This window comes from Panthera uncia (assembly GCF_023721935.1).
Source record: "Panthera uncia isolate 11264 chromosome B3 unlocalized genomic scaffold, Puncia_PCG_1.0 HiC_scaffold_1, whole genome shotgun sequence".
Taxonomy (NCBI): Eukaryota; Metazoa; Chordata; class Mammalia; order Carnivora; family Felidae; genus Panthera; species Panthera uncia.
Genome location: NW_026057582.1, coordinates 71,291,612 through 71,314,481, shown reverse-complemented (window position 1 = coordinate 71,314,481; position 22,870 = coordinate 71,291,612). Strand labels below are relative to the sequence as shown.

Sequence of the window (22,870 nt, the reverse complement as noted above, 5' to 3'; positions counted from 1 at the left end):
GCCCCGCCCCCTCCAGTACCTCCACTCCCCGATACAGAGGAAGGCAGTGGTGGGGGCGAGCGTTTGCTTTCGCTTTTCCTTCCCTGTGCGCGCTCCGCTTCTCGTGCGGCGTTAGGCCCCCCGCCCCGGCAATGGCCACACTCAGGGTCCAGCCTGAAGCCCAAGCCAAGGTGAGCGCTGCGGGTTTGAGGAAGGGCCCATTAGGGAGGCGTGGCTCTGAAAGGCTGCAGGCGTCCATGACCCACCCCCCAACCCCCGTCGCGAGTCCAGTCGAGGTCGAATGGAGCCCACGCGAGCCTCTGTGCCAGGAGCACCTGTGCCGGAGGGAGACAGGCGAGGTCCACCTGCCGGGATAAGCTAGGCGGCTGAGGTTCAGTGGGGTGCGGTGAAGTGGAGAGCTGGCGTGGAGGGGAAGTCCGCTGGCGCGGGCTTGGGGCCACACACAGACAGGATGCCGGAGCTGCCCTGCCACCTCATGACCTTTCCCACCGGAGGGCCCCGGGCCCACTCCACAGAGCATGCCGTCCCTGTGCCAGTCGCAGAGGCTCTTAGACCCCTCCTTGTACAGCCCAGGAGACCTGGGCTCTGAGTCTGAGGGATCTGTTCTCACTTGGACCACCTGCCATTCACGGCCAGGAATGTTCTCATCCGCCGCATCCAGCCCCAAGGGAATCCACTTCACCCTCCCCAACCCAACCCCCTTCCCCATGTCAGGCCCTATACAACCCTAAGGGAACGGTCCTCAAATGAACTGGCTGTAAAGCCAGGTGTGTGAAGGGCTGCCTGTGTCCCACAGGTGGATGTGTTCCGTGAAGACCTGTGTACCAAGGTAGGTAACCTGGCCCATCAGCACCCCACCCCTACCTAACTCCCACCACTCAGCCCTTCCTTGCTGGGCAGTGTCAACGCTGCTTCACTGCCAGAAGAACATTTTATTCTGACCTCCATCTTCCCCCACCCCCACTTCATACAGACAGAAAACCTGCTGGGGAGCTACTTCCCCAAGAAGATTTCTGAGTTGGATGCATTTTTAAAGGTACTGGGGGCAGCAGGAAGCTAGAGAGTAAGGATCAAGGGGAGAGTCTGGGGGGCCATCAGAGTGAGGTGAGAGGGATGCCCTTGCCTCCAGCCCTCCTCCCACCCTGCACCAGGAGCCAGCTCTCAATGAAGCCAACCTGAGCAATCTGAAGGCCCCATTGGACATCCCAGTGCCTGATCCAGTCAAGGAGAAAGAGAAAGAGGAGCGGAAGAAGCAGCAGGAGGCAAGCCAGGAAGAGCTGGGAGGAGGGACCCAACCATGGGGAAAATCAGCCTTAGGCCTGACTCCCAAGAGCCCCTATCTCCCTGCAGAAGGAAGACAAAGATGGAAAGAAGAAAGAGGAAGATGAAGACAAAGGTACCACTATGAAGGGACTTGAGTCTCACATCCCAGGAACTCCTCTGTAGGGATTCCTCTTTTCCTGCTCCTCACACAGTTCCAGCCTGGTGACTGACCCATTGCCCACTGCGTAGGTCCTCCCTGTGGCCCAGTGAACTGCAATGAGAAGATCGTGGTCCTCCTTCAGCGTCTAAAGCCTGAGATCAAGGATGTCATTGAGCAGCTCAACCTGGTGAGCCCTCCCACTCCCACCCCCAGGCTTCAGATCTAACCCTTTGTCCTCTTTGGTCTGGGCCAGGTAGCACTTGGCACCTGCCAAGTCTTAGCAGGAGAGGGCACAGCAAGTGAAGCCAGAATTGTAGGCCTTGGGGCTCAGGACAGACTTGGCATGCCTTCCCTCGCCATGGGCAGGGAAGCAAAGGACAGAGAGTTAGGTTGGGAGCTGATGTGGCTTTGATACCATTTCCTCCTTCCAGGTCACCACCTGGTTACAGCTTCAGATACCTCGAATTGAAGATGGGAACAATTTTGGAGTGGCTGTACAGGTGAAAGCACTACCCCGCTCCTCTGCCCTCCTTACTGCTTCAGTCCGCACTGTTTTCCACTTTTCCCTTTGCATTCTTTCCCCAGGAGAAGGTGTTTGAGCTGATGACTGCCCTTCACACGAAGCTGGAAGGCTTCCACACGCAAATCTCCAAGTGAGTGACTGCCCATTTGCACCTGCATGCATACCCTGCCTTTTCCTTGGACAGAGGCTTGGGCTCCCTCTCTTCCTTCTGTTCCCAACCCTTCTGCTTCCTACAGGTATTTCTCTGAGCGGGGCGATGCTGTGACCAAAGCAGCCAAGCAGCCCCATGTGGTAGGTGAGGCCCAAGTCAGGGTGCATGGTGGGGGAAGGACACATCTGAAGTCAGACCTGATCCAAATCTCCCACAGGGTGACTATCGACAGCTGGTGCATGAGCTGGATGAGGCAGAGTACCGGGACATCAGGTTGATGGTCATGGAGATCCGCAATGCTTATGTGAGGAAGCAAGGGCAGGGGTGGGCAGAGGCAGCTTTCCCAGGCCACCTACTCCCTGACCCTACAGGCTGGGGGTGAAGGGTGACAGAGCTTAGCCTCTCCACAAGACTAGAAATGGGGTATAGGAGCCACCAGGGGCCTATGGCTACCCTCACTCCTCTCTGGCCCTGTAGGCTGTGTTATATGACATCATCCTGAAGAACTTCGAGAAGCTCAAGAAGCCGAGGGGAGAAACAAAAGGAATGATTTATTGAGAGCCTCTTCTCATCCTGTAATGGGTCCAGCAGAGACCTTCCTATCTTTTACACAGGACTCCAGACTTTCCGCACCTTCAGCCTGTTGAGGTTTCTCCCTCCCCTGCCTCCCAGGCCCAATAAATAGTCATACCATTGCCCTTCAGCCCAAGTATCTTTATTGGATCCTGACCCTTTCCCTCCCACCTCCCAGCCCTGACTCAGGTATTTCCATTGGTGGGACCAACCCATTGGGTGATTTGGGTGTTGAGCTGTTGGTTGGTCCAGTCCTGCCGGATGTCGTCAAGGTGGCAGTCAAAGTCCACAAGGTGCTGGTGGGCCCGGCCCTCCAATAGTGCTCCCACCATCTGCCGTGACTCTTCCCAGTCCCTCCACATCACTCTGAAATAATAACCCCCAAACTCAGTAGGCAGTGGGGCCAGATACTTGGCAGAGGTTAGGGTCTAGAGAAGGACCCTTGGGGCAAGATGAAGGACAAAGGAGGCCCAGGAGCTGTGAGTTTCCAAAAAGAGGTGGTGGGAGTGGGGCACTCACAAGTTCTTGTCCTTGGGGACCCAGCGGAGACCATGGTTTTCCAGGACGATGACTGGGGGCACATGAGGCTGAGGCACCAGTTTCTGATTATCCAACTGTATGGACAAGGAATGCCTGGTGAGGGTTTCAAGGACCCCACTTCCTATTTTCTCACCAAGTCCCCACCCTGAAACCCAAGCCTCACCATAATAAGTACTGCATCAGGGAAGAATTCTGCAATCCGCCCAGCGATTTTCAAGGCCAAGGGCCCAGGGCTGTGTAGAGGGAAGATCAGAGGAGTGAGGAGGTGACTAGAGATAGACCCTGTCCATCTGAGCTGGGCCTCACAGGTCTCCTAGATGAAGACACAGTGGTGGGCTTTCCCTGTAACTGGTCTGAGGGGTCAGGCCTGCTTGAAGCTTCATACACGACTGCTTAATGCTTGGGTGCTGTGGAAAACAGGTGCTCAGACTGCTGGTCAAGGTGAAAATCAAAGGTGGTCTTTTGGTAGGGTAATTTGGCATAACCACCCAGATTTAAGCAGTATACTATACATATGCTGACCCAGAAATTCCACTTAAGAGAATTTACTGTAATAATTGGACAGTGTGTGTTAACAAAAAAATGGAAACAACCTCAATGTTTAAAGGCATGAAATAAATCATGGTATATCCATCCATACTCCTACTATATAGCTGCCAGGCTAAGGTAAATCTTTAGAGATGGAAAGATGGCAGATATTTACTAAGTGAGGAGGGAAAAGCAAATCACAAAACTGTATAATTTGATCCAGATAGGGGATTCATATGTAAGTATATAACTTTTTCTATATATAAGGAAATTTCTTCCCCCCCCCCCCACCCCCCCGAAGTTGCTGGTTGGGCTTCCTCTATGTTCTGCCAGCGCTTGGCGAGGGGGGAGGGGGGACGACGACACCTCAGTTAAAGCCAGGTGTCAGCTTGTTACTTACACACAACTATCCCCCCGAACCCCCACTACAGCTCCTCCAGGGATCGCCTTCATATTTCTTTATATGCCTTCACTCCAGTACTCAGCCTAGTGCCTGGTGTATATAGTACCTGCTCCTAAGCATTCGACGAAGGACAGATGGGAGGAAAGACCAAGAAGGGTTCTCTTGATCCCTCATCCCATAACCCTTAGCCTTCTGCCTCGGGCTACTCCACTCACCTCTGATCGTCCAGAGCTGCATTGGCATGGTAGTACCCAGCCACTACCAGACCGGCCTGCGCGCCCCACACATCCACCTGCCGTGGGAAAGGGGCCATCAGAAACCCAATCGTGCCGCCCGCCCTGTAGGTGCGCACTGCTGCCCAGAGACCGGGGATGGGCTTGGGCTAGGGGTGTTAGGGGGTTTCCCGGTGGTCAGTGGGAGTCCAGCGACGGCACCTGGTTGAGGGCGACCTCCAGCATGACGGACAGGGCTAGGTGGCTGTGGAACAGGGGCACACAGTCGGTGAGACACAGGCATTCTCCCGACCGCGGCGCGGGCGCCAGCAAGAGCCCGTTGACGGCGGCGTGCGGGTACCGGGCGGCGTGGAGACACATCTTCACGTAGGCCCGAGCCGAAATCTCCACCTCCCCCATGGCGAGCGGGGTCCCAGCTCTCGTCCGCGAAGCTCCCTCCAGTGCCCCGGAGCCTTCCTTGTCCCTTCTCTCTGCCCCCTCACTTAGATTCGGCCGTGACGCTGACTCGGCTCGAAGGCAGCCAGCCGGCTCTGGGGGACTTGGGTCCCAGCGCCCGGTCCCCACCTGGCCTGGGGCGCAGGCGGTGGGAATTGCACGCTGCAAAGCCGAGCTCCGCCTCCGCCCGCCCGCATCGGGAGGCCGCAGATCCCCGCCAGTCTGGGGGCTCAGAGCCTGCTGCAGAGAGCAGTACCAGCTTCTGGAGTCCCGCCCACGTGGTGCCCTTTGATAGGCTTAGAGGTTCTCATTTTGCCCAATCATCGGCCGCGTCCACACTTTGCCCCACCTTGGTCGCCCGAGCACTGGAAAGAACCCACACCTGAAAACTGAAGAGACCTGCTCGCTCACTGATTGGTTAGGCTACTCGACTTCGGCCCAGAATTGCAGGATGGCTGGGTGTGATACCTGTGCATCTTCCCCTACAGACCCCGCGAAGCCACATGGGGTGGAGCGCGCGCCCAGCGTCGGGTGTCTCCGAGCACTGGATCTCCGAACGTGGGCACGAAGCGGACTGCCTTGCTCCTACTATGGAATGAGTGGATTTGTACTCTAGACCAGCTCCTTCACCAAAGACCCGTGTTACCTTTGCCACTACAGGATATATGGCCCTTGGTTTCCTTAATGTATTCTCTGCAGAAATAAAGACGGCAATTGGCTGAAGGAAGGGGGAAAGAGAACAAAAAGGAAAATTTACCGACCCATCCTTCCCTTAATGAATGTCCTGCAGTATAATTTTCTTCAACATAATGCCTTGGGAGCATTTTTCTCCCTGTCATCTCTTGAGGAGTCCCACCATTCACCCCTAATTCTCCCAGTGAAACTCACCCCCTCTTCAGGCTTGCTCTGAGCTAATGACAAGTGTTGTTCCTTCCTTCCTTCATTCTCTGATTTCAGCCACGGAGCTTTCTACTTGTCTGTTCAAAGCCTGATTATTCCTATAAGGGGCCTTCGCAAAAGCCATTTCTTCCAGTAAGCACTCATGAGCCCCCTAGATGGAAATAATCTTGTGAAATCCCCAAATACGGGCTATCTGTGTAGCTGTCATGACATGTCACAATTTCCACTCTGTTCTTTAGGATGACTTCTTAAGAACAGGATGGGCTTCCCATTCATCTTTGCCATTATGGCATCCCCTCTCTTTCCCACCACCACATTCACATCCAGTGGCTGCAAAGGTGGCACTCAATAAATGCTTTTTGAATGAATGACACACACCAGAGATAATCCACACAAAGCATAGATCATTTATTTCCCTTCTGGCCCTGGGCTCAGTACATAGATGGCTTCTCTTCACCCTTTGGGTTGATAATTTTCTCTAGGTTGCTGCTGATGATATGATAAAGCTCAGCCTGGAAGAAGGTCAGAAGGGTGGCAGTCAGGTTCTTGGCCTTTCCCCTATCCCCCTCAACCATCTCCCCTAGGGGCTTACTCCACACTCACGTAGAAGGCCCTCAGGTCCAGCACCATGGCCCTGAGCTCCCCGTAGGCTGCCTCATCTCGCTCATGTACCAGGGCCCGGTAATCCATCTGGGATGTGGGAGGCAAAGCTGAGTCAGCCCCATGGGAGATTGGGACATTAATCTGGTTTCCCCATATAGGGAATAGGTAACTTGAGGATGAGTCCCTTCTCAGCACCAAGAAATGGAATCCCACAGGATCAAGCAGAGAAAAGGGTCAAGGTTTTGAAGCCAAATCAGTTTTTCTAGCCAATTCTCTTGGTTTAATATTCTCTACATTGGGAAGATCAGAAAACAGACAAGGAAGACCTCTATCCCCTCTTCCTTGCCCCACCTCAGCTAAAAGACTGGTGGACTATCCACTCACTACATGAGTCTCCTTAGAGGCCTTGGCCACAGCATCCCCGCGTTCTGAGAAGTACCTGTCAAAAGCAAGGGGATAATGACAAGAATGGGTAATGAGAGAGAGATATACCCTCAGAACCTTCCCAAAGCCCTCTATCATCCTGATGGAACCGCCCAGCTTTGGCAATCCCAAAGAAATGTTCCTTTAGCCCCTCTTCTGGCCCTCCAGCTGCCCTCACTTGGAAATGGTTGTTTGGAAGGCTTCCACTTTAGTCTTGACTGCATTCACCCTCTCCAGCACCTTCTCCTATGGTAACAAAAGAGATGGGAGGCAAGAAAAACACTTCATTTCCTCTGTCCTTCACTCACTATCTTCCTCCTCCTCCTAGTTCATGTCTAGCTCCTATCCCTCACTCCCCAAGTCTCTCCCTGCTCTCAATGTCCTCACACACAGTTTTCTTACCTGGATTGCCACCCCAAAGTCATTTCCATCCTCAATCTTGGGGATCAGGTGCTGGATCCATGTGATCACCTATATTAATGATCATGTAGGAATCATTCAACAAACTTACTGGGTTCTTACTTTTACCGCCACTTCCTAATAACAGCTATATTTAATTGAACCCTTATTATATGCCAGCCACTGTGATATATATATATATATATATATATATATATACATATATATATATACACACACACATACATATATATAATTTAATCCTCACAGCAGTCTTAGGATGCCTGGGTGGTTCAGTTAAGCATCCGACTTCAGCTCAGGTCATGATCTCACAGTTGGTGAGTCCGGGCCCTTTATTGGGCTCTCTGCTGTCACAGTGGAGCCTGCTTCAGATCCCCTCTCCCCTTCTCTCTCTGCCCCTCCCCCACTCTCTCTATATCTCAAAAATAAATAAACATTAAAAAATCTTCAGGGGTGCCTGGGTGGCTCAGTCAGTTGAGCGTCCAACTTCGGCTCAGGTCACCATCTCACAGTTCATGGGTTCAAGCCTTGCGTCGGACTCTGTGTTGACAGCTTGGAGGCTGTTTGGGATTCTTTGTCTCCTCTCTCTCTGCCCTTCCCCCACCCATGCTGTGTCTCTCTCATTCCCTCCCCAAAATAAATAAACATTAAAAAGTTAAAAAAAAATCTTCACAGCAGTCTTCCAAAATATTCTTATTGTACCTGCTTAGCCGATGAAAAAGCTACGTTGCAAAATGTCCAAGGAACTTATTTAAGGTAACCAGCTAGGTAAGTGATAGAGTCAGGCTTTGAACCCAAGCAGTCTCCCTCGAGGACCCAAGCCCCCACCTCACTATGGCATAGGACCTGCATGGTGTACCTGGTACAGAGGTGGGTTCTGACACTATGGAGGTGGATACAGCACAGTCTCTGATTACAGAGACACCACTGTGGTATCAGAGGTCTAGCAGAATGAGAACACAAAGTATCTAACCCCAAGGCACAGGGGAAGTTTCCTATTTCAGCAAGAGGAAGGTTGAAGGACTGGTTGAGGGACTTGTATCTCTGAAGACTAGGGTCTAGCCTGGCTTGTCTTCCCTTTCTCTTTCCCCCAGTTCCCAGGCTTACCAGAATGCATTTTTCTTTGAGAGTCCACACTTCTGGCTTAACCAGGGCAAGTAGGGCGAGAACCTTCTCATTTCCAGGGAGAAAGCCACACTTAGGGGCTGTGAAAAAGAGGGCAGGCCCCTTCTCATCCAACAGTCAATGTGCCATTTCCTCTTCCCTAGCCACCCCTTCCTCTCTTACCTTCTTTCTTCTCCTGCTTATCTGTTTCCATCTAAGATAAAAAGGGGGACAGCAGCTTTAGAAATGTCTTGGAGGTTGCAGGGTTATCCTCCCCACCTGGATTATAGTTTGACCCCTGCACACTGAGTGCCTCACCTCATCATCCTTGGGTGGGGGGTCTGGGATGGGGATGTCTAGTGGGGCCCGGAGAGAGGTCAGGTCAGCCACATTGAGGGAGTCCTCCTGCACAGAGCTCAGCGTCAGCAGCTGCCCAGCCTCTTCCCCTCATTCTGAGTCACAATCTTCCCTCCACACAGCCCACCCACCTACTGTCTAGGCTCAGGCCTCACCCCATCCTACCATTTCCAGTCTACTACTCATAACTGCTCTCTGCAGGCTGAGCCCAGTTGTTTGCTGGAGGGGTTGGGTGGAGAGGAGAGAGGCCTTGGGATGGAGTAAGAAGGGCCCACACTACTCACTTGCAAGAGTTGATTCAGGTATATGATTTTCTGTGGTAAGAATCTGTAGAGGAATTCCTCTGCCTGTGGGTTACATTGCGAGGGTGGGGAATCTCAGAAGATGCTCAAGAGATGTCTGAGAAGTAGGACTGGAAGGGCCCTTGTAAATCATTGACTCCAATAATTACAAATAAGGAAACTGAAGCCATAAGAAGTGAAGGGACTTGCCCAAGCTGGGAAGTGGCAGAACCAAGGTTAGGGCTTTGGGACCACAGCTTTTCCCTTTTACACCCAAAGAGGGGAGAGGAAGTGGCAGAAGTGGAGAGAATATTAAGAGGGGTCAAATTAAAGGGGGAGATGAATAATTAGCCTTAGGTAAAGGTTTGAGAAGGGAAGGAAGGAGGGCCCAGGGTGGGTCTGGGGGTCAGTCTGAGAGGTTGCGGCCCTCAAGTACTGGTCTAAGATTCCGAGTCAAACCGCTTGAATCTAGAAGACTTACCTCCTGAAAAAGATTTTGCCTGAAGATATCCACCTGCACAGAGAGCAGTACCCGGATGTTGGTTAAGGGTCTCAGTTGTCAAGAGTAAGATCCCACCCACAAAGGGATGCCCTCCAACTTGGCTCAGGCCTTTCCTACCACAAGCCAGATTTCCCTGGAAGCTCATGCTCAGTGCAGAGACTGGTCAGAGGACAGAAATCTGGGAATCCCCCGGCAGAAGTGAAAGCACTAAGAAAAGGTTGGGGGAGTTCTCTGGCACGGCCTTGGTCCCCTGGAGCACCCAGACTGGCCTCCAGCCAGGAGGGCTCCCAGACCCTTTCCTGGCTTCCCGATCCCCCATTACCTGTTTGCGGGCTTCCCCGCTCAGGCGTACCCCACAAGGCTTGGCCATGCTGCTCCAGTTGCAAGATCTCCGGTCTCCCGGCTCTCTGCCCGGCCTTTCGCTTTCACTCCGCACGTCCAGGCCCGCCCCCCTCGGCCCCGCCCCTTTCCTTCTTTTCCCCCTCCCTCTGGCAGTCTGCAAACTGTAGGGAGTCCCTCAGTCATTCTCAGCCTGCTGCGACTAGTAAAGGCGGTACGGACTCGGTCACAAGCCCAGGGGCTGTCCGAGGGAGGGGTTGGTATAAAAGTGGGACCGCGGAGACAGTACCGGGGCTGTCCCTCGGAGAAGGGGAGGGGCTTGCAGGGAAGGGCAAGGGCGGTCCGGGGAAAATCCAGGGTTGAGGTGGGATGGGTAGGAGAGTGGGGAAAGGGGGTGTTCAGTGGTGGGGCTCCCTCTAGAAGGCTCAACTGCAAGGAGGGCCCAGAGAGGGATCAGGATGGGAGAAGTGGGAGGGCGGGCCTGGGGCTGAAAAGGGATAGCAGGATATGGAAGGGAGCAGTCTCGGGGGATTCCTCCGGGAGGATTCCCTGCCTTGAAGGGCGGCTGGAGAAAGGGCAGGACTCGCTTGAGTGGGGCCCAGACCGGCCAGAGTGGAGTCCCTACAGAGTGGGGCTTTCCTGGTGGGGACCAGAGCAAAGCCGACTGGTCTAAATAGAGAAGGCTTTGAGGGAAATAAGGTAACCCCTCGCCTAGGGCTACCCGGAAAGGGGCGGAACCAGCCTAGAGGAAGGCGGGGAGGGGCGCTAGTTTGGAATTTAAGGCCGAGATGCTCTGGGGGCGGAGTCAGGGACCATTTGCCCTTTTCATTGGCTGGGACCTGACTTCCCTCCTGCCCACGCCCCCTGATTTCCTGACCCCAGCCTGTCCTAAACTTAAACCCCTCCCCTTCCCCTGAAACCAGGTTGCAATCCCGCCCTCTTTGCTAGTACTTCCTGTTCCCGACTAACACTGGCGCGGGGCCCGGGGCAGAAGAGTGACCGTGGCCTGAGTGACCTGGGGTGGCTTCGTCGACCTAGTCAGGCCACGAAGCCCGACACCGGGCGGGAGGGGCAGCGCTCAGGCAGCGCACAGCCTGCGCCAGGTCCTGGCGGGCGGCGGGGCTGGGGCTGACTCCTGTCTCAGGATGCCGGGGGAGGAGGAGGAGAGGGCCTTCCTGGCGGCCCGCGAGGAGCTGGCGAGCGCCCTGAGGAAGGATTCCGGGCAGGTGTTTTCCCTGGAGCAACTCCAGCCGCTACTGGTCACGTCTTTACCGCCAGCAGCCCGTTACCTGCAGCTGGACGCCGCACGCCTGGTCCGCTGCAATGCTCATGGGGAGGTGAGGCCCGGCCCCCGCTCGGGAGGGGGACGTAGGACTTGAGGCCTGGGCGGGGCTCACAGCTCTCCGCTCTCTGACTGCTCCCAGCCCCGAAACTACCTCAACACCCTGTCCACGGCCCTGAACATCCTGGAGAAATACGGCCGCAACCTCCTCAGCCCTCAGCGGCCCCGGTACTGGCGCGGGGTCAAGTTTAATAACCCTGTCTTTCGCAGTACGGTGGATGCTGTTCAGGTGAAGCCCCTGGGCCCCTTATGGGAGAAAGGGACTTGGCCTGGGCTGGGGGGTTGGTAAGAAAGGGCCTGAGGCTGTGCTTAATGGGGAGGGCTCCAGCCCTAGTGGGAAGGGGGCCTGCCTGGTGGTGACTGGTTTGAATGTGTGGTAGGGGGGCCGGGATGTTCTGCGATTATACGGCTACACTGAGGAGCAGCCAGATGGGTTGAGTTTCCCTGAGGGGCAGAAGGAGCCAGACGAGCATCAAGTTGCTACAGTCACACTGGAAGTACTGCTGCTTCGGACAGAGCTCAGCCTGTTGTTACAGGTGAGATGTTGAGGTGTCTCTAGTCCTGAGGACTTAAACACCAGGCCTGGGGAGCCCAGCCTAACTCCATAAGCAGTCTTGCAGACCCTCATGCTGGTGAACCATGGGCATAGTCCACATAGCAACCTGGAAACTCCCCATACTCTTCTTCCTGTGGATGTTGGGAGACCAGGGCTTTGAGGGAGGACCTTGTCCTAGGTCTCTAGGTGGGAACTCTTCTTACCTTGTTTGCAGAATACTCACCCAAGACAACAAGCACTGCAGCAGCTGCTGGAAGAAAAGGTTGATGATGATGTAAAAAAGGTAGGGATGGGGCTCTTAAGACCTGATGAACAAAGGGGATAGGGGTTGTGGGACTGTGTGTCCCCAAACTCTTGCCCATTCCCTGCCCTTTATTTCTCAGATACTGAAGCTCTCCGAGTTTGCCCCCTTGCTGAGAGAGATTGCTCCTGGCCCCCTCAACACGCCCTTTGCCCCAGGTATTATTCATCCTGTAATGGGAGGTGGGGGGCAGTTTCTAGTAGACCATATTGATGGAAATTTGGGGCCCTCCTCTGTTTATCCTTTTTGCCTTTTTTTTTTTTTTTTTTTTTTTTTTGAGACAGAGACAGAGCATGAACAGGGGAGGGTCAGAGAGAGGGAGACACAGAATCCGAAACAGGCTCCAGGCTCTGAGCTGTCAGCACAGAGCCCTACGCGGCTCGAACTCACGGACCACGAGATCATGACCTGAGCCGAAGTCGGCCGCTTAACCGACTGAGCCACCCAGGCGCCCCTATCCTTTTTGCCTTTAAAAAGAGATTAAAATTTTTTCCTTGGGTCTGGATATGTTGAATAGTAGTCTGTAATTTGTTCCCTTCAGCAAATTCAGATTAACTTGGTCTCTTTCAAAAGGATGTTCAGTTTTTCCTCTCCTGTTCTCCAGGCTCCACTCCTGGTCCCTGCTTCCTTTGTGGCTCTGCTCCAGGCACACTGCACTGTTCAACCTGTAAACAGGCCTTGTGCCCGGCTTGTGATCGTCTATTCCATGGACACCCATCCCGTGCCCATCACCTCCGCCAGACCCTGCCTGGGGCCCCACAGACCACCTGCCTGACCCCCAAGTAAGAGATCTTCTCTTCTGAGTGGGAATGAAGTTAAGAGAACTTAGAATTACTTATGTACTATGTGTCAGTTTCTCTGCTAAAAGCTGCTTCATAGAATGCAGTTAGTTACTGCTTTGCAAGAGATCACAGACATATGAAGCAAGTAGCAGTCACAGCCAGATGTTGTGCAAATAGGTAGGAAGAGGAGGAACCTAGCCTAAAGGATCAGCTCAATCAGTAGGATTTTAAGCACCTAGTGTGGGTCAGGCCCTATGTTAGGGGGATAGCTATCAAAAGATATGAACTTTAAGATACCATTTTTTTAAGTTTATTTATTTTGAGAGAGCACAAACAGGTGAGGGACAGAGAGAGAGAGGGAGAGAAAGAGAGAATCTCAAGCAGGCTCCATGCTGTCAACACAGAGCCCAACACGGTGCTCAAACTCACGGACTGAGCCAAAATCAAGAGTCCGAGGCTCAACCAACTGAGCCACCCAGGTGCCCCTAAGATATAATTAAATGTTGAATAGTCTATGGGTATGGACCATTCCAGACAGAGAACAACATGCACAAAGGACAGGGCTTGTATTGTCACACAGAGAATGAGGGATGCCTGGGAATAAGGGACCCAGGCACCAGGGCCCCTCAGCAGACCATCTCTGCTTTTTCGTTACAGCTTACCTGCCTCAGCATCACCACGGCCTCAGTCAGCCTCCTTGCTGGCCCTGGGAGATAGCTCTCTCGTGCTTCCCCTGAAAGCTTCCTCTGATCCTGCAAATGCCCGTCTGCCCTGGCACTGTGCTGCCTGTGCCATGCTAAATGAATCTTGGGCAGTGCTCTGTGTGGCCTGTGATCGGCCCCGAGGCTGTAAGGGGTTGGGGCTGACAATGGAGGGTTCCCAAGGAGCTGAGGGCCTAGAATCTGAACTTGCACGGGGTCGGTGGGCCTGCCAAAGCTGCACCTTTGAGAATGAGGCAGCAGCTGTGCTCTGTGCCATATGTGAGCGACCTCGGCTGGCTCAGCCTCCTAGCTTGGTGGTGGATTCTCGGGATACTGGCATTTGCCTGCAGCCCCTTCAGGTAACCTGTTCCTGGCCTTCCCAGCCGTCCCCGTTCTTTATTTGCACCTGTTACCACAGGCCATTCTCGACCTCTTCATCTCCTGTTTTCCTTCAGTTCTTCTGAATCTTCCGCCCTCCCCGCCCCCCCCCCCCCCAAACCTGTCTGTATTTCCATTTTGAGCCTCAGCCAGCTTTCAGTTGGATAATTCTTTTTGCCTTCCCAGCAGGGGGATACTTTGCTCTCCTCTGCCCAGAGTCCAGTCTGGTACTGTATCCACTGTACCTTCTGCAACTCTGGCCCTGGCTGGGTGTGTGCTATGTGCAATCGAACCAGCAGCCCCATCCCAGTACCGCACGCCCCCCAGCCCCAGGCCAGCTCTTTGGAAGAGCAACTCCCTGAGCCAGGGCCTCCACGACGCCTCAGTGCCCCCCTGCCCAGTTCCTGTGGGGACCCTGAGAAGCAGCGTCAAGACAAGATGCGTGAGGAAGGTCTCCAACTAGTGATCAAGATCCGGGTGAGAATTTGGGCCTGGGATGAGGTAGGGTTGAACTAATGGGGGAAAGGAGGGGCTGCAGTTGATTAATACAAGTTCTTGTAAACCTAGTCATTAGCAGCAGCTGCGTCTTATTGAACACCGCCTACATGCTGTGCGGTGCTCACGTGATCCATATGTCTGAGCTCAACCACTGTCAGGATTTTGGTTTGGGCTGAGGGTGGGTGGAAGGTGCCCTTCCTGATGGGCCATCTGTCTGGGTGGGACTGTGCCTTAGGAAGGGGAAGCTGCAGGTGCCTGTCCAGAGGAGGTTTTCTCGGCTCTACAGTACTCAGGCACTGAGGTGCCCCTGCAGTGGTTGCGCTCAGAGCTGCCCTACGTGCTGGAGATGGTGGCCGAGCTGGCTGCACAGCAGGACCCGGGCCTGGGTGCCTTTTCCTGTCAGGAAGCCCGGAAAGCCTGGTTGGATCGTCATGGCAATCTTGATGAAGCTGTGGAAGAGTGTGTGAGGGCCCGGCGCAGGAAGGTACCGGCTGTACTGACAGGGCAGGCAGGGTTGTGGGTCTCAGAGCCTCTCACACTCTTGCTTGCCATTTCCCTCTTCACTCCTTCTCTCTACCCCCAATTTTCAGGTGCAGGAGCTCCGGTCCCTGGGCTTTGGGCCTGAAGAGGGGTCTCTTCAAGCATTGTTCCAACATGGTGGTGATGTGGCACGGGCCCTGACTGAGCTACAGCGCCAGCGCCTAGAGCCCTTCCATCAGCGTCTCTGGGACAAGGGCCCTGATCCCACCCCTTCCTGGGATGGGCCAGACAAGCAGGTGCTGGGAGGAGGTGAAGAATCCACTTAGAGGAGCCAGGGAAAGGCCGAGGGGTAGGACTCCTGGGGCCTGACAGCCACTTCTTCCCTCTCCACCTAAATCACCTTGCAGAGTCTGGTCAGACGGCTTTTGGCAGTCTATGCGCTCCCCAGCTGGGGTCGGGCAGAACTGGCACTGTCACTGCTGCAGGAGACACCCAGGAACTATGAGCTGGGCGATGTGGTGGAAGCTGTGAGGCACAGCCAGGACCGGGCCTTCCTGCGCCGCTTGCTGGCCCAGGAGTGTGCTGTGTGTGGCTGGACCCTGCCTCGAAACCGGGTAAGCCTCTTTCCTCTGGTATGGCCTTAGAATGACTCTTCCCTTTGGGCCCTGCTCCACTTCTCTTGTCTCCCTTGTCTCTTGTCCTGTCTTTTGCTCTGCAGTTGCCCATGTGCTCCCAGCACTTTCTAGGAAGGGGAGGGCAGGAATAGGCTACCTCCCCGCCACACTTTTTTTTTTTTTTTTTTTTTTTTACCGTTCCACTATAGGAAGTTTCATACGTAGAATAGTATATTTCCTCTCCATGCCCACCCCCCCTGCCCCCATGTATCATTACTAAGATTCTGCAATTATCAGTGTATGGCCAGTCTTTATTCCACTTACACAGAAGATTATTTTGAAACAACTCTTACAGTCTATTTATAAATACTTCAGTATATATTTCTGGAAGGTAAAAGTCTTTGAAAACATACCCACAAATACCATTGGCACACCAAAAAAAATTACCAATAATTTTTTAAATTACCAATTTATTTATGCTGGCTGTGTGTGTTTTTTGTTATCTTTTTACTCTTTATTTTTTCTTTCTTAAAAAAAAATTGTTTTTAAAGTTTACTAATGAATCTTGAGAGAAAGGCAGGGGGTGCCAAGAGAGGAGAGAGAGAATCCCATTGTCAGTGCAGAGCCTGATGCAGGGTGAAGTCAAGGGTGATGAGCTGAAGTCAAGAGTTGGATACTTTGGGGCACCTGGGTGGCTCAGTCGGTTAAGCATCTGACTTTGGCTCAGGTCATGATCTCACAGTTCATGAGTTTGAGCCGCGCATCGGGCTCTGTGCTGACAGCTCAGAGCCTGGAGCCTGCTTCAGATTCTGTGTCTCCCTCTCTCTGACCCTCCCCCGTTCATGCTCTGTCTCTGTCTCAAAAATAAATAAACTATAAATAAATAAAATTAAAAATTAAGAAAAAAAAAAGAGTTGGATACTTAACCAAATGAGCCACCCAGGCACCCCTTTACTCTTTATTTTAAAATAATTGTAGAGGTGCCTGGGCTGGCTCAGTTGGTTAGGCGTCCGACTTTGGCTCAGGTCATGATCTTGTGGTTGGTGTGTATCAGGTTGGTGGGTGCTGACAGCTCGGAGCCTGGAGCCTACTTCGAATCTGTGTCTCCCTCTCTCTCTGCCCCTCCCCTGCTCGTGCTCTGTCTCTCTCGGAAATAAACATTAAAAGCAATAATAATAAAATAAAATAATTGTAGATTCACAGGAAGTTGTAAAAATAGTAGAGTCCTGTTGTGTGTGTTTTAATGATTTATTTTTAAATTTATATCCAAGGTAGCATATAGCGCAACAATGATTTCAGGAGTAGATTCCTTAAGGCCCCTTACCCATTTAGCCCATCCCCCCTCCCACAACCCCTCCAGCAACCCTCAATTTGTTCTCCATATTTAAGAGTCTCTTATGTTTTGTCCCTTTCCCTGTTTTTATATTATTTTTGCTTCCCTTCCCTTATGTTCATCTGTTCTGTATCTTAAAGTCCTCATATGAGTGAAGTCATATGATATTTGTCTTTCTCTTTCTCTAATTTCACTTAGCATAATGCCCTCTAGTTCCCTCCAATAGTTGCAAATGGCAAGATTTCATTCTTTTTGATTCCTGAGTAATACTCCATTGTATATATATACATCTTCTTTATCCATTCATTCATTGACGGACATCTGGGCTCTTTCCATACCTTGGCTGTTGTTGATGGTGCTGCTATAAACATTGGAGTGCATGTGCCCCTTTGAAACAGCATACCTGTATCCCTTGGATAAATACCTAGTAGTGCAATTGCTGGGTCATAGGGTAGTTCTATTTTTAATTTTTTGAGGAAACTTCATACTGTTTTCCAGAGTGGCTGCACCAGTCTGCATTCCCACCAGCAGTGCAAAGAGATCCTCTTTCTCTGCATCCCCTCTAACATCTGTTGTTGCCTGAGTTGTTAATGTTAGCCATTCTGGTAGGTTGAGGTGGTATCTTATTGTGGTTTTGATTTGTATTTCTCTGATGATGAGTGATATTGAGCATTTTTTCATGTGTTGGTTGGCCATCTGGATGTCTTTGGAGAAGTGTCTATTCATGTCTTTTGCCCATTTCTTCACCAAGTGTTGAGTTTGATAAGTTCTTTATAGATTTTGGATACTAACCCTTTATCTGAATTGTCATTTGCAAATATCTTCTCCCATTCCATCAGTTGCCTTTTAGTTTTGCTGATTGTTTCCTTCACTGTGCAAAAACTTTTCATTTTGATGAGGTCCCAATAGTTCATTATTTCCCAAGTCCTGTGTGTTCTTTACCCACCTTCCCCCAATGATGACATCTTATATAATTATACAATATATATAAATATAAATATATAATCTTATATAATTATTGTACTGTATCAAGACCAGGAAATAAACATTGGCACAATGTTAGCAAATTGCAGATCTTGTTCATTTTTCACATGGATGTGTGAGTGTGGCTCTGCAGTTTTATTCCACTTACAGGTTCATGTAACCACTGAGACACAGATTGTTCCATCACCACAAAGGAACTCCCTCATACAACCTCTTTATAGTTGTAACTTTCTTCCCTTTCTCCTATCACCTGACAATATCTAGCCTGTTCTCCATCTGTATGGTTTTGTCAGTTCAGAAATGTTATTTGTTTGTTTCCTTTTAATTGAATGTGAATGCCTTTGGAGGTCAGTCTTCCGTTTACTTTAGGCCTCACCGTTGTCTCTTTTCTTCCAACTAATGACAGTCTTTAGACATTTGGATTGCCTGCCAGGCACTTGTTGGCGTTAAGGGTTGCTACCTTGCCCGGTTGTTAATTAGACCCTGGTTTCTCAGTGGACACCTGGCTAATGCCTCTTCCCCAGGCTGGTGGCTATGGCTTCAGACCCCCTCCTCTCCCTGCCTCACCCTATAGATGCAGGCCCTGACTTCCTGTGAGTGCACCATCTGTCCTGACTGCTTCCGCCAGCACTTTACCATCGCCTTGAAGGAGAAGCACATCACAGACATGGTGTGCCCTGCCTGTGGCCGCCCTGACCTCACCGATGACACACAGTTGCTCAGCTACTTCTCTACCCTTGACATTCAGGTACTTCAGTCCCTAGGACTTGGGGTGCCCTGGGCTTTGAACAGGTACCCTGCCCATCCACCACTTCTGCATCCTGTCCTCAGCTTCGGGAGAGCCTGGAGCCAGATGCCTATGCACTATTTCACAAGAAGCTGACTGAGGGTGTGCTGATGCGAGACCCTAAGTTCTTGTGGTGTGCCCAAGTAAGTGGCCTACCCAGGGCAGCTGACTGGAGGGATGGAGGAGGGATGGAGGTGCCAGGTCAGGCCTGAGATAGCTTTATGTTCTTGTACCCACAGTGCTCCTTTGGCTTCATATATGAACGAGAGCAGCTGGAGGCGACATGTCCCCAGTGTCACCAGACCTTCTGTGTGCGCTGTAAGCGCCAGGTGAGGCACATTCATCCTTTCAGAAATAACTTGGTAAAGCTGCTAGCAGGTCCTCTGTCAGACTTGGGATGTGCTGAAGCACAGAACAGACATGAACTCCGGGCTCAAAGAGCTTACAGACTCCAGGAAAGGAGGGAGGGAGGCTGAGGAGGAGGGGCAGTGAAAGAAAGGTAAGGTAAAGGAGGAAGGAAGGGAGAGAGCATAAGTACACGTGGCATTAAATTCTACAAAGAAAACACAGGAATCTGAGATTAGGAATAACAGAATGGACCTACTTAGGATGGAGAGGTCAGACAAGTCTTCTCTCAAATGGTTTAATTTAAGCTCAGGCCTGAAAGTTAAGAAGAAGCCAATTATGCAAAGGATATTCAGGACAAAAAGAGCAACACATGGAAAGGCCAAAGTCAGAAAAAGTGGTGTGCGGTTGGAGCCCCAAGATCAAGGGTGAGAGTGGTGGGTGGTCAGAGAGGAGCTAGCTGCCAGATCCGGAGAGGCCATGGGGCCAAGTGAGGAAGGTATTTGCCTTTTATTCTAAGACTAAGCTAGGGGTGATACTCTTTCATTTACCTGTTAAAAAGTTTAATATCTGAAAAAAGTTTAATATTTGCTCACTTTGGCAGCACATATTCTAAAAAGTTTAATGTTTGATACCGAAAAGTTCTATTACAAAACACGTTAATAAAATGAACACCTGAGACCCCACCACTAGATCTCAAGACTAGAACACTCCAAAAAAACCCCAAACAAACCACACACACAACTAGAACACTCCCAGTACTGCTGAAGCTGCCTGCCTTATACTCTGAAAGACATTTTGGCTGCAGGGTGGAGCATGCACCATAGGGGAGCAGGAATGGAGGAATAGAGACCACTAATTGAGGCAACACCTGACCTGGCCTGGAGTAGAATGGCCAGAGGAGGGATGAAGAAAAAGGGGACAGGGTTGAGATAGGCCTGGGTGGTGGGAATAAGACCTGCCGGTGAACATGTGCTGGTACGAGGAGGCCATAGAACCAAGGCTGGCCCCTCAGTTTGAGATTGAAGCAAATGGTGAATGGCAGTGCCATAAACGAAGCCAGGGACCTCTAGATCTGAGAGGAGGGGTGGCCCTTAAGAAGGGCCCGGGGTGGGGTTTTCACGTGAAGCTTGCTTTCCCTCCTGCAGTGGGAGGAGCAGCACCGAGGCCGGAGCTGTGAGGATTTCCAGAACTGGAAACGCACCAATGACCCAGAGTACCAGGCCCAGGGCCTGGCCATGTATCTTCAGGAGAACGGCATTGGTAAGGTCCTGTTAGGCCTGTGTGCCCACTCATAAGTCACTGCCAGTGGCTCTCTTCCTGAGGACCTTGCGGAGCAGTGACAGCCCCAGCCCTGACCTGCTGTCCCTTACAGATTGCCCCAAGTGCAAGTTCTCGTATGCTCTGGCCCGAGGAGGCTGCATGCACTTTCACTGCACCCAGTGCCGCCACCAGTTCTGCAGTGGCTGCTACAATGCCTTTTACGCCAAGAATGTGAGCCCAGAGAATGGGGGTGGAAGGGATAGAAGGGTGGGAGGCTGCTACTGGGTGTGAGGGGCAAAGACATTGAGGAGACGCCTAGGGGAAGAGAAGAGGAAGCCAATGGGGTGTAAAGCACCTCTCTCTGTCCCCTCTCCCCTTTCACTTGCTCCAGACCCTCCAATGTCTCCATCTTCCCCCATCCCTACACCCCTCATGCAGGGGTTCTGAGAAGCCAGGACCCCAACAGTCTCCAACTTCCTCTCTCCCATCTGGGTTTCCGCCAGAAATGTCCAGACCCTAACTGCAGGGTGAAAAAGTCCCTACATGGCCACCACCCACGAGACTGCCTCTTCTACCTGCGGGACTGGACTGCTCTCCGGCTCCAGAAGCTGCTACAGGTCAGGGGTGGCCAGCCTGGCTGGGTTTGTGAGTTGCCCAGGGTAGGAGGCAGGGCTCAGGGTGGCAAGAAAGGAAAGGTTCTGTGCTGGGAAATTCAGTGGGCTGGCGTCAAGGGGATCCTAATGCCCATCCGTCTGCCCCTCCTCAGGACAATAATGTCATGTTCAACACAGAGCCCCCAGCAGGAGCCCGGGCAGTTCCTGGTGGTGAGTGTCAGGACAAGCCTTGGAGAAGGGGTGAGGGTGGGCTGGGCTTCCACTGTATGGTGGGTAAAGGGGACAGTTGGGTCTGTGGTCAGAGTCCATCCTGTGCTTACTTGTGTGCTTCTTAGCGAGTTAACCTCTCTGGACCTTGTTTCTTCCTCTGTGACATGGGAGTAATATCTCCTTTGCAGCTAAGCTATTTTACCTGAGGGCCTAGCAGTTGATATTAATTTTCTTCTCCCATTCCCAAAGGATGATGATTCATTAGTTAACTCAAGCAGTATTTAATGAGACTTGATAGTTGCACTGTTTTAGGTTCCATGAGGGTGACAGAAAGATGTTACATATGGTTCTAACCTACCCCACCTCTTATTTCCATAAAGTAAGACCTTCACAGACTAAGTTAACTGGGCAAGAGCTAAATTGCAACCAGAAGAGTTGTCCCAAGAGAGTATGTGATAATAAAAAAAGAGAGTATGTGATTATGGACCAAAAGCAAGCCTAGATAAAAGCAGGGCCAGCAAGGCCCCTGCTTCTGTTATCAGGCTTGGTCTGTTGCGATGGTATCTCTAAGTGCATCCCTCCCCACCACTACCACTGTTAAAGCAGTCCCCTCCCTGGAGGCTGCCTCCCATGCCTCCATTGATACCCCAGTTCTCCCGGGGCTTTGTGGTCAGTGACCTCCTCCCAACAAAAGGGTCCCTTCCTTCCCTTACCCTTAGGTGGCTGCCGAGTGATGGAGCAGAAGGAGGTTCCTAATGGGTTCCGGGATGAAGCCTGTGGCAAGGAGACTCCAGCTGGCCATGCTGGCCTCTGCCAGTGAGTATCAGCAGGAGCATAGTGTTGGGCGGGGCGGTGGGGGCGGGACGTGCAGGAGGGCTGAGGATACGCATGGGTAGTAAAGGAGGTCTCTGGGAGTAGTAGGTCCTGCAGGGAAAGTGAGGGAAGGGCTCTCTGGGCAAGGGCATGGCTAGGTAATAGCAGGCAGTGTGCACAGGGGGACAGTGCCTACAAGTGCAACTGGCAAGAGTTGTCAGTCTTGTTCGTCTGAGTATGCCAATGCCCAGCAAGGTGTTGGGTACACTCAGTTAATACTAGCCAAATGGAAGAACAAATATTCCACCCTGTCATCTCCCCAGGGCACACTACAAAGAGTATCTTGTGAGTCTCATCAATGCCCACTCACTGGACCCAGCCACCCTGTATGAGGTGGAGGAGCTGGAGACGGCTGCTGAGCGCTACCTGCATGTGCGCCCTCAGCCAGCAGCTGGGGAAGATGCCCCTGCCTACCACGCCCGCCTGTTACAGGTAAGGCTTCCCTCCAGCCTCGCCTCTGACCCCACACTCTAGAAAGAAGTCCCCTGTCCAGCTTGTGTCTGAGTTTTAAACTTCCAGTATCATCTCTCTCCTTCTGCAGAAGCTGATGGAAGAAGTGCCCTTGGGACAAAGTATCCCTCGCAGGAGGAAGTAGCTGAGGGCAAGGATCCTCATGAGGGTCTCATGGCCCAGCCTCCTCAGGAACAGCTCCAGCACCAATAAAGAGGCATCTCCTTGCCCAGGCTTCTTGGTGGTCCTTCTTCCTGGCCCCACCATCTGGGGCACCAGGGAAAGAGGGGGGTGAACACAGCTTTGCCGAAAGGGTCACCTGCAGCCTACCGTCTGACCATTCTTGGACTCAGGGCTAGGAAGGAATTGACACCATGGATGGCCAAGGAGCCCCTCTCCCCAGCCAGCCCCTTGGCCTGGGCATTCTCCTCCCCTGCCTCCTTTGTTCTTTCATGGAATTCAGTTGATATTTGAGGTCACCTAATAGACACCAAGCAGGCACGATGGGGGAACACAGATGCACCGGTGGTACAGGGCTAGCCAGAGGCCTCAGGCCAGACTCCAGGACACTGGCCTCCCTGAGAAGCAGCAGTGTTAACAGAGATCAAAGAGCATCTAAGG

General features: G+C 52.2%; 4 protein-coding genes across 7 annotated transcripts; 2 read left to right on the top strand and 2 right to left on the bottom strand.

The window, feature by feature from the left end:
• Window positions 1-7: 7 nt before the first annotated feature.
• On the top strand, window positions 8-2,800 carry PSME1 (proteasome activator subunit 1). Its single transcript, XM_049613043.1, has 11 exons — window positions 8-170; window positions 797-829; window positions 974-1,036; window positions 1,152-1,262; window positions 1,351-1,396; window positions 1,513-1,610; window positions 1,855-1,923; window positions 2,009-2,076; window positions 2,183-2,237; window positions 2,315-2,401; window positions 2,575-2,800. The coding sequence occupies exons 1-11, from the start codon at window positions 132-134 to the stop codon at window positions 2,653-2,655; spliced, it is 750 nt and encodes a 249-aa protein (XP_049469000.1). The 5' UTR covers window positions 8-131; the 3' UTR covers window positions 2,656-2,800.
• Window positions 2,801-2,853: 53 nt separating this feature from the next.
• EMC9 (ER membrane protein complex subunit 9) lies at window positions 2,854-5,055 on the bottom strand. The gene is made up of 5 exons (XM_049613045.1): window positions 4,576-5,055; window positions 4,357-4,433; window positions 3,374-3,443; window positions 3,190-3,284; window positions 2,854-3,036 (listed from the first exon to the last, which is right to left on the bottom strand). Exons 1-5 carry the CDS (start codon window positions 4,771-4,773, stop codon window positions 2,856-2,858), a joined length of 621 nt encoding a protein of 206 aa, XP_049469002.1. The 5' UTR covers window positions 4,774-5,055; the 3' UTR covers window positions 2,854-2,855.
• Window positions 5,056-6,103: 1,048 nt separating this feature from the next.
• Window positions 6,104-9,893, bottom strand: PSME2 (proteasome activator subunit 2). Its single transcript, XM_049613044.1, has 11 exons — window positions 9,722-9,893; window positions 9,379-9,411; window positions 8,901-8,963; window positions 8,578-8,664; window positions 8,443-8,473; window positions 8,263-8,360; window positions 7,138-7,206; window positions 6,914-6,981; window positions 6,697-6,751; window positions 6,313-6,399; window positions 6,104-6,221 (listed from the first exon to the last, which is right to left on the bottom strand). Exons 1-11 carry the CDS (start codon window positions 9,767-9,769, stop codon window positions 6,141-6,143), a joined length of 720 nt encoding a protein of 239 aa, XP_049469001.1. The 5' UTR covers window positions 9,770-9,893; the 3' UTR covers window positions 6,104-6,140.
• RNF31 (ring finger protein 31) lies at window positions 9,893-22,483 on the top strand. Of its 4 annotated transcripts, XM_049613016.1 has the most exons (22): window positions 9,893-9,952; window positions 10,662-11,075; window positions 11,163-11,309; window positions 11,461-11,616; window positions 11,851-11,919; window positions 12,020-12,095; window positions 12,542-12,719; window positions 13,377-13,779; window positions 13,985-14,275; window positions 14,532-14,780; window positions 14,887-15,072; window positions 15,184-15,390; window positions 18,282-18,455; window positions 18,539-18,637; window positions 18,734-18,823; window positions 19,988-20,102; window positions 20,215-20,333; window positions 20,606-20,719; window positions 20,869-20,926; window positions 21,646-21,742; window positions 22,063-22,231; window positions 22,319-22,483. In XM_049613016.1, the coding sequence occupies exons 2-22, from the start codon at window positions 10,884-10,886 to the stop codon at window positions 22,460-22,462; spliced, it is 3,333 nt and encodes a 1,110-aa protein (XP_049468973.1). In that variant the 5' UTR covers window positions 9,893-9,952; window positions 10,662-10,883; the 3' UTR covers window positions 22,463-22,483. The 4 variants fall into 4 exon arrangements, with proteins under 4 accessions (XP_049468973.1, XP_049468974.1, XP_049468975.1 ...); XM_049613017.1 differs by lacking the exon at window positions 9,893-9,952 and having other exon boundaries at window positions 10,202-11,075; window positions 13,988-14,275; XM_049613018.1 differs by lacking the exon at window positions 9,893-9,952 and having other exon boundaries at window positions 10,202-11,075; window positions 14,583-14,780.
• The last annotated feature ends 387 nt before the right edge of the window (window positions 22,484-22,870 follow it).

Bases quoted from the DNA above. Each gene is read 5' to 3' on its own strand.
- PSME1 (XM_049613043.1), top strand. From the start codon at position 132: ATGGCCACACTCAGGGTCCAGCCTGAAGCCCAAGCCAAG. The intron at 830-973 runs GTAGGTAACCTG...CACTTCATACAG, and splicing joins GTGAAGACCTGTGTACCAAG to ACAGAAAACCTGCTGGGGAG. The intron at 1,397-1,512 runs GTACCACTATGA...CCCACTGCGTAG, and splicing joins AGAGGAAGATGAAGACAAAG to GTCCTCCCTGTGGCCCAGTG.
- RNF31 (XM_049613016.1), top strand. From the start codon at position 10,884: ATGCCGGGGGAGGAGGAGGAGAGGGCCTTCCTGGCGGCCCGCGAGGAG. The intron at 11,310-11,460 runs GTGAAGCCCCTG...AATGTGTGGTAG, and splicing joins GTACGGTGGATGCTGTTCAG to GGGGGCCGGGATGTTCTGCG. The intron at 20,334-20,605 runs GTGAGCCCAGAG...GGTTTCCGCCAG, and splicing joins ATGCCTTTTACGCCAAGAAT to AAATGTCCAGACCCTAACTG.
- EMC9 (XM_049613045.1), bottom strand. From the start codon at position 4,773: ATGGGGGAGGTGGAGATTTCGGCTCGGGCCTACGTGAAGATGTGTCTC. The intron at 3,285-3,373 runs GTGAGGCTTGGG...TTGTCCATACAG, and splicing joins CTGATGCAGTACTTATTATG to TTGGATAATCAGAAACTGGT. The intron at 3,037-3,189 runs GTGAGTGCCCCA...TTATTATTTCAG, and splicing joins GTCCCCAAGGACAAGAACTT to AGTGATGTGGAGGGACTGGG.
- PSME2 (XM_049613044.1), bottom strand. From the start codon at position 9,769: ATGGCCAAGCCTTGTGGGGTACGCCTGAGCGGGGAAGCCCGCAAACAG. The intron at 8,964-9,378 runs GTAAGTCTTCTA...TGTAACCCACAG, and splicing joins GGCAAAATCTTTTTCAGGAG to GCAGAGGAATTCCTCTACAG. The intron at 6,752-6,913 runs GTGAGGGCAGCT...TGCTTTTGACAG, and splicing joins TTCCAAACAACCATTTCCAA to GTACTTCTCAGAACGCGGGG.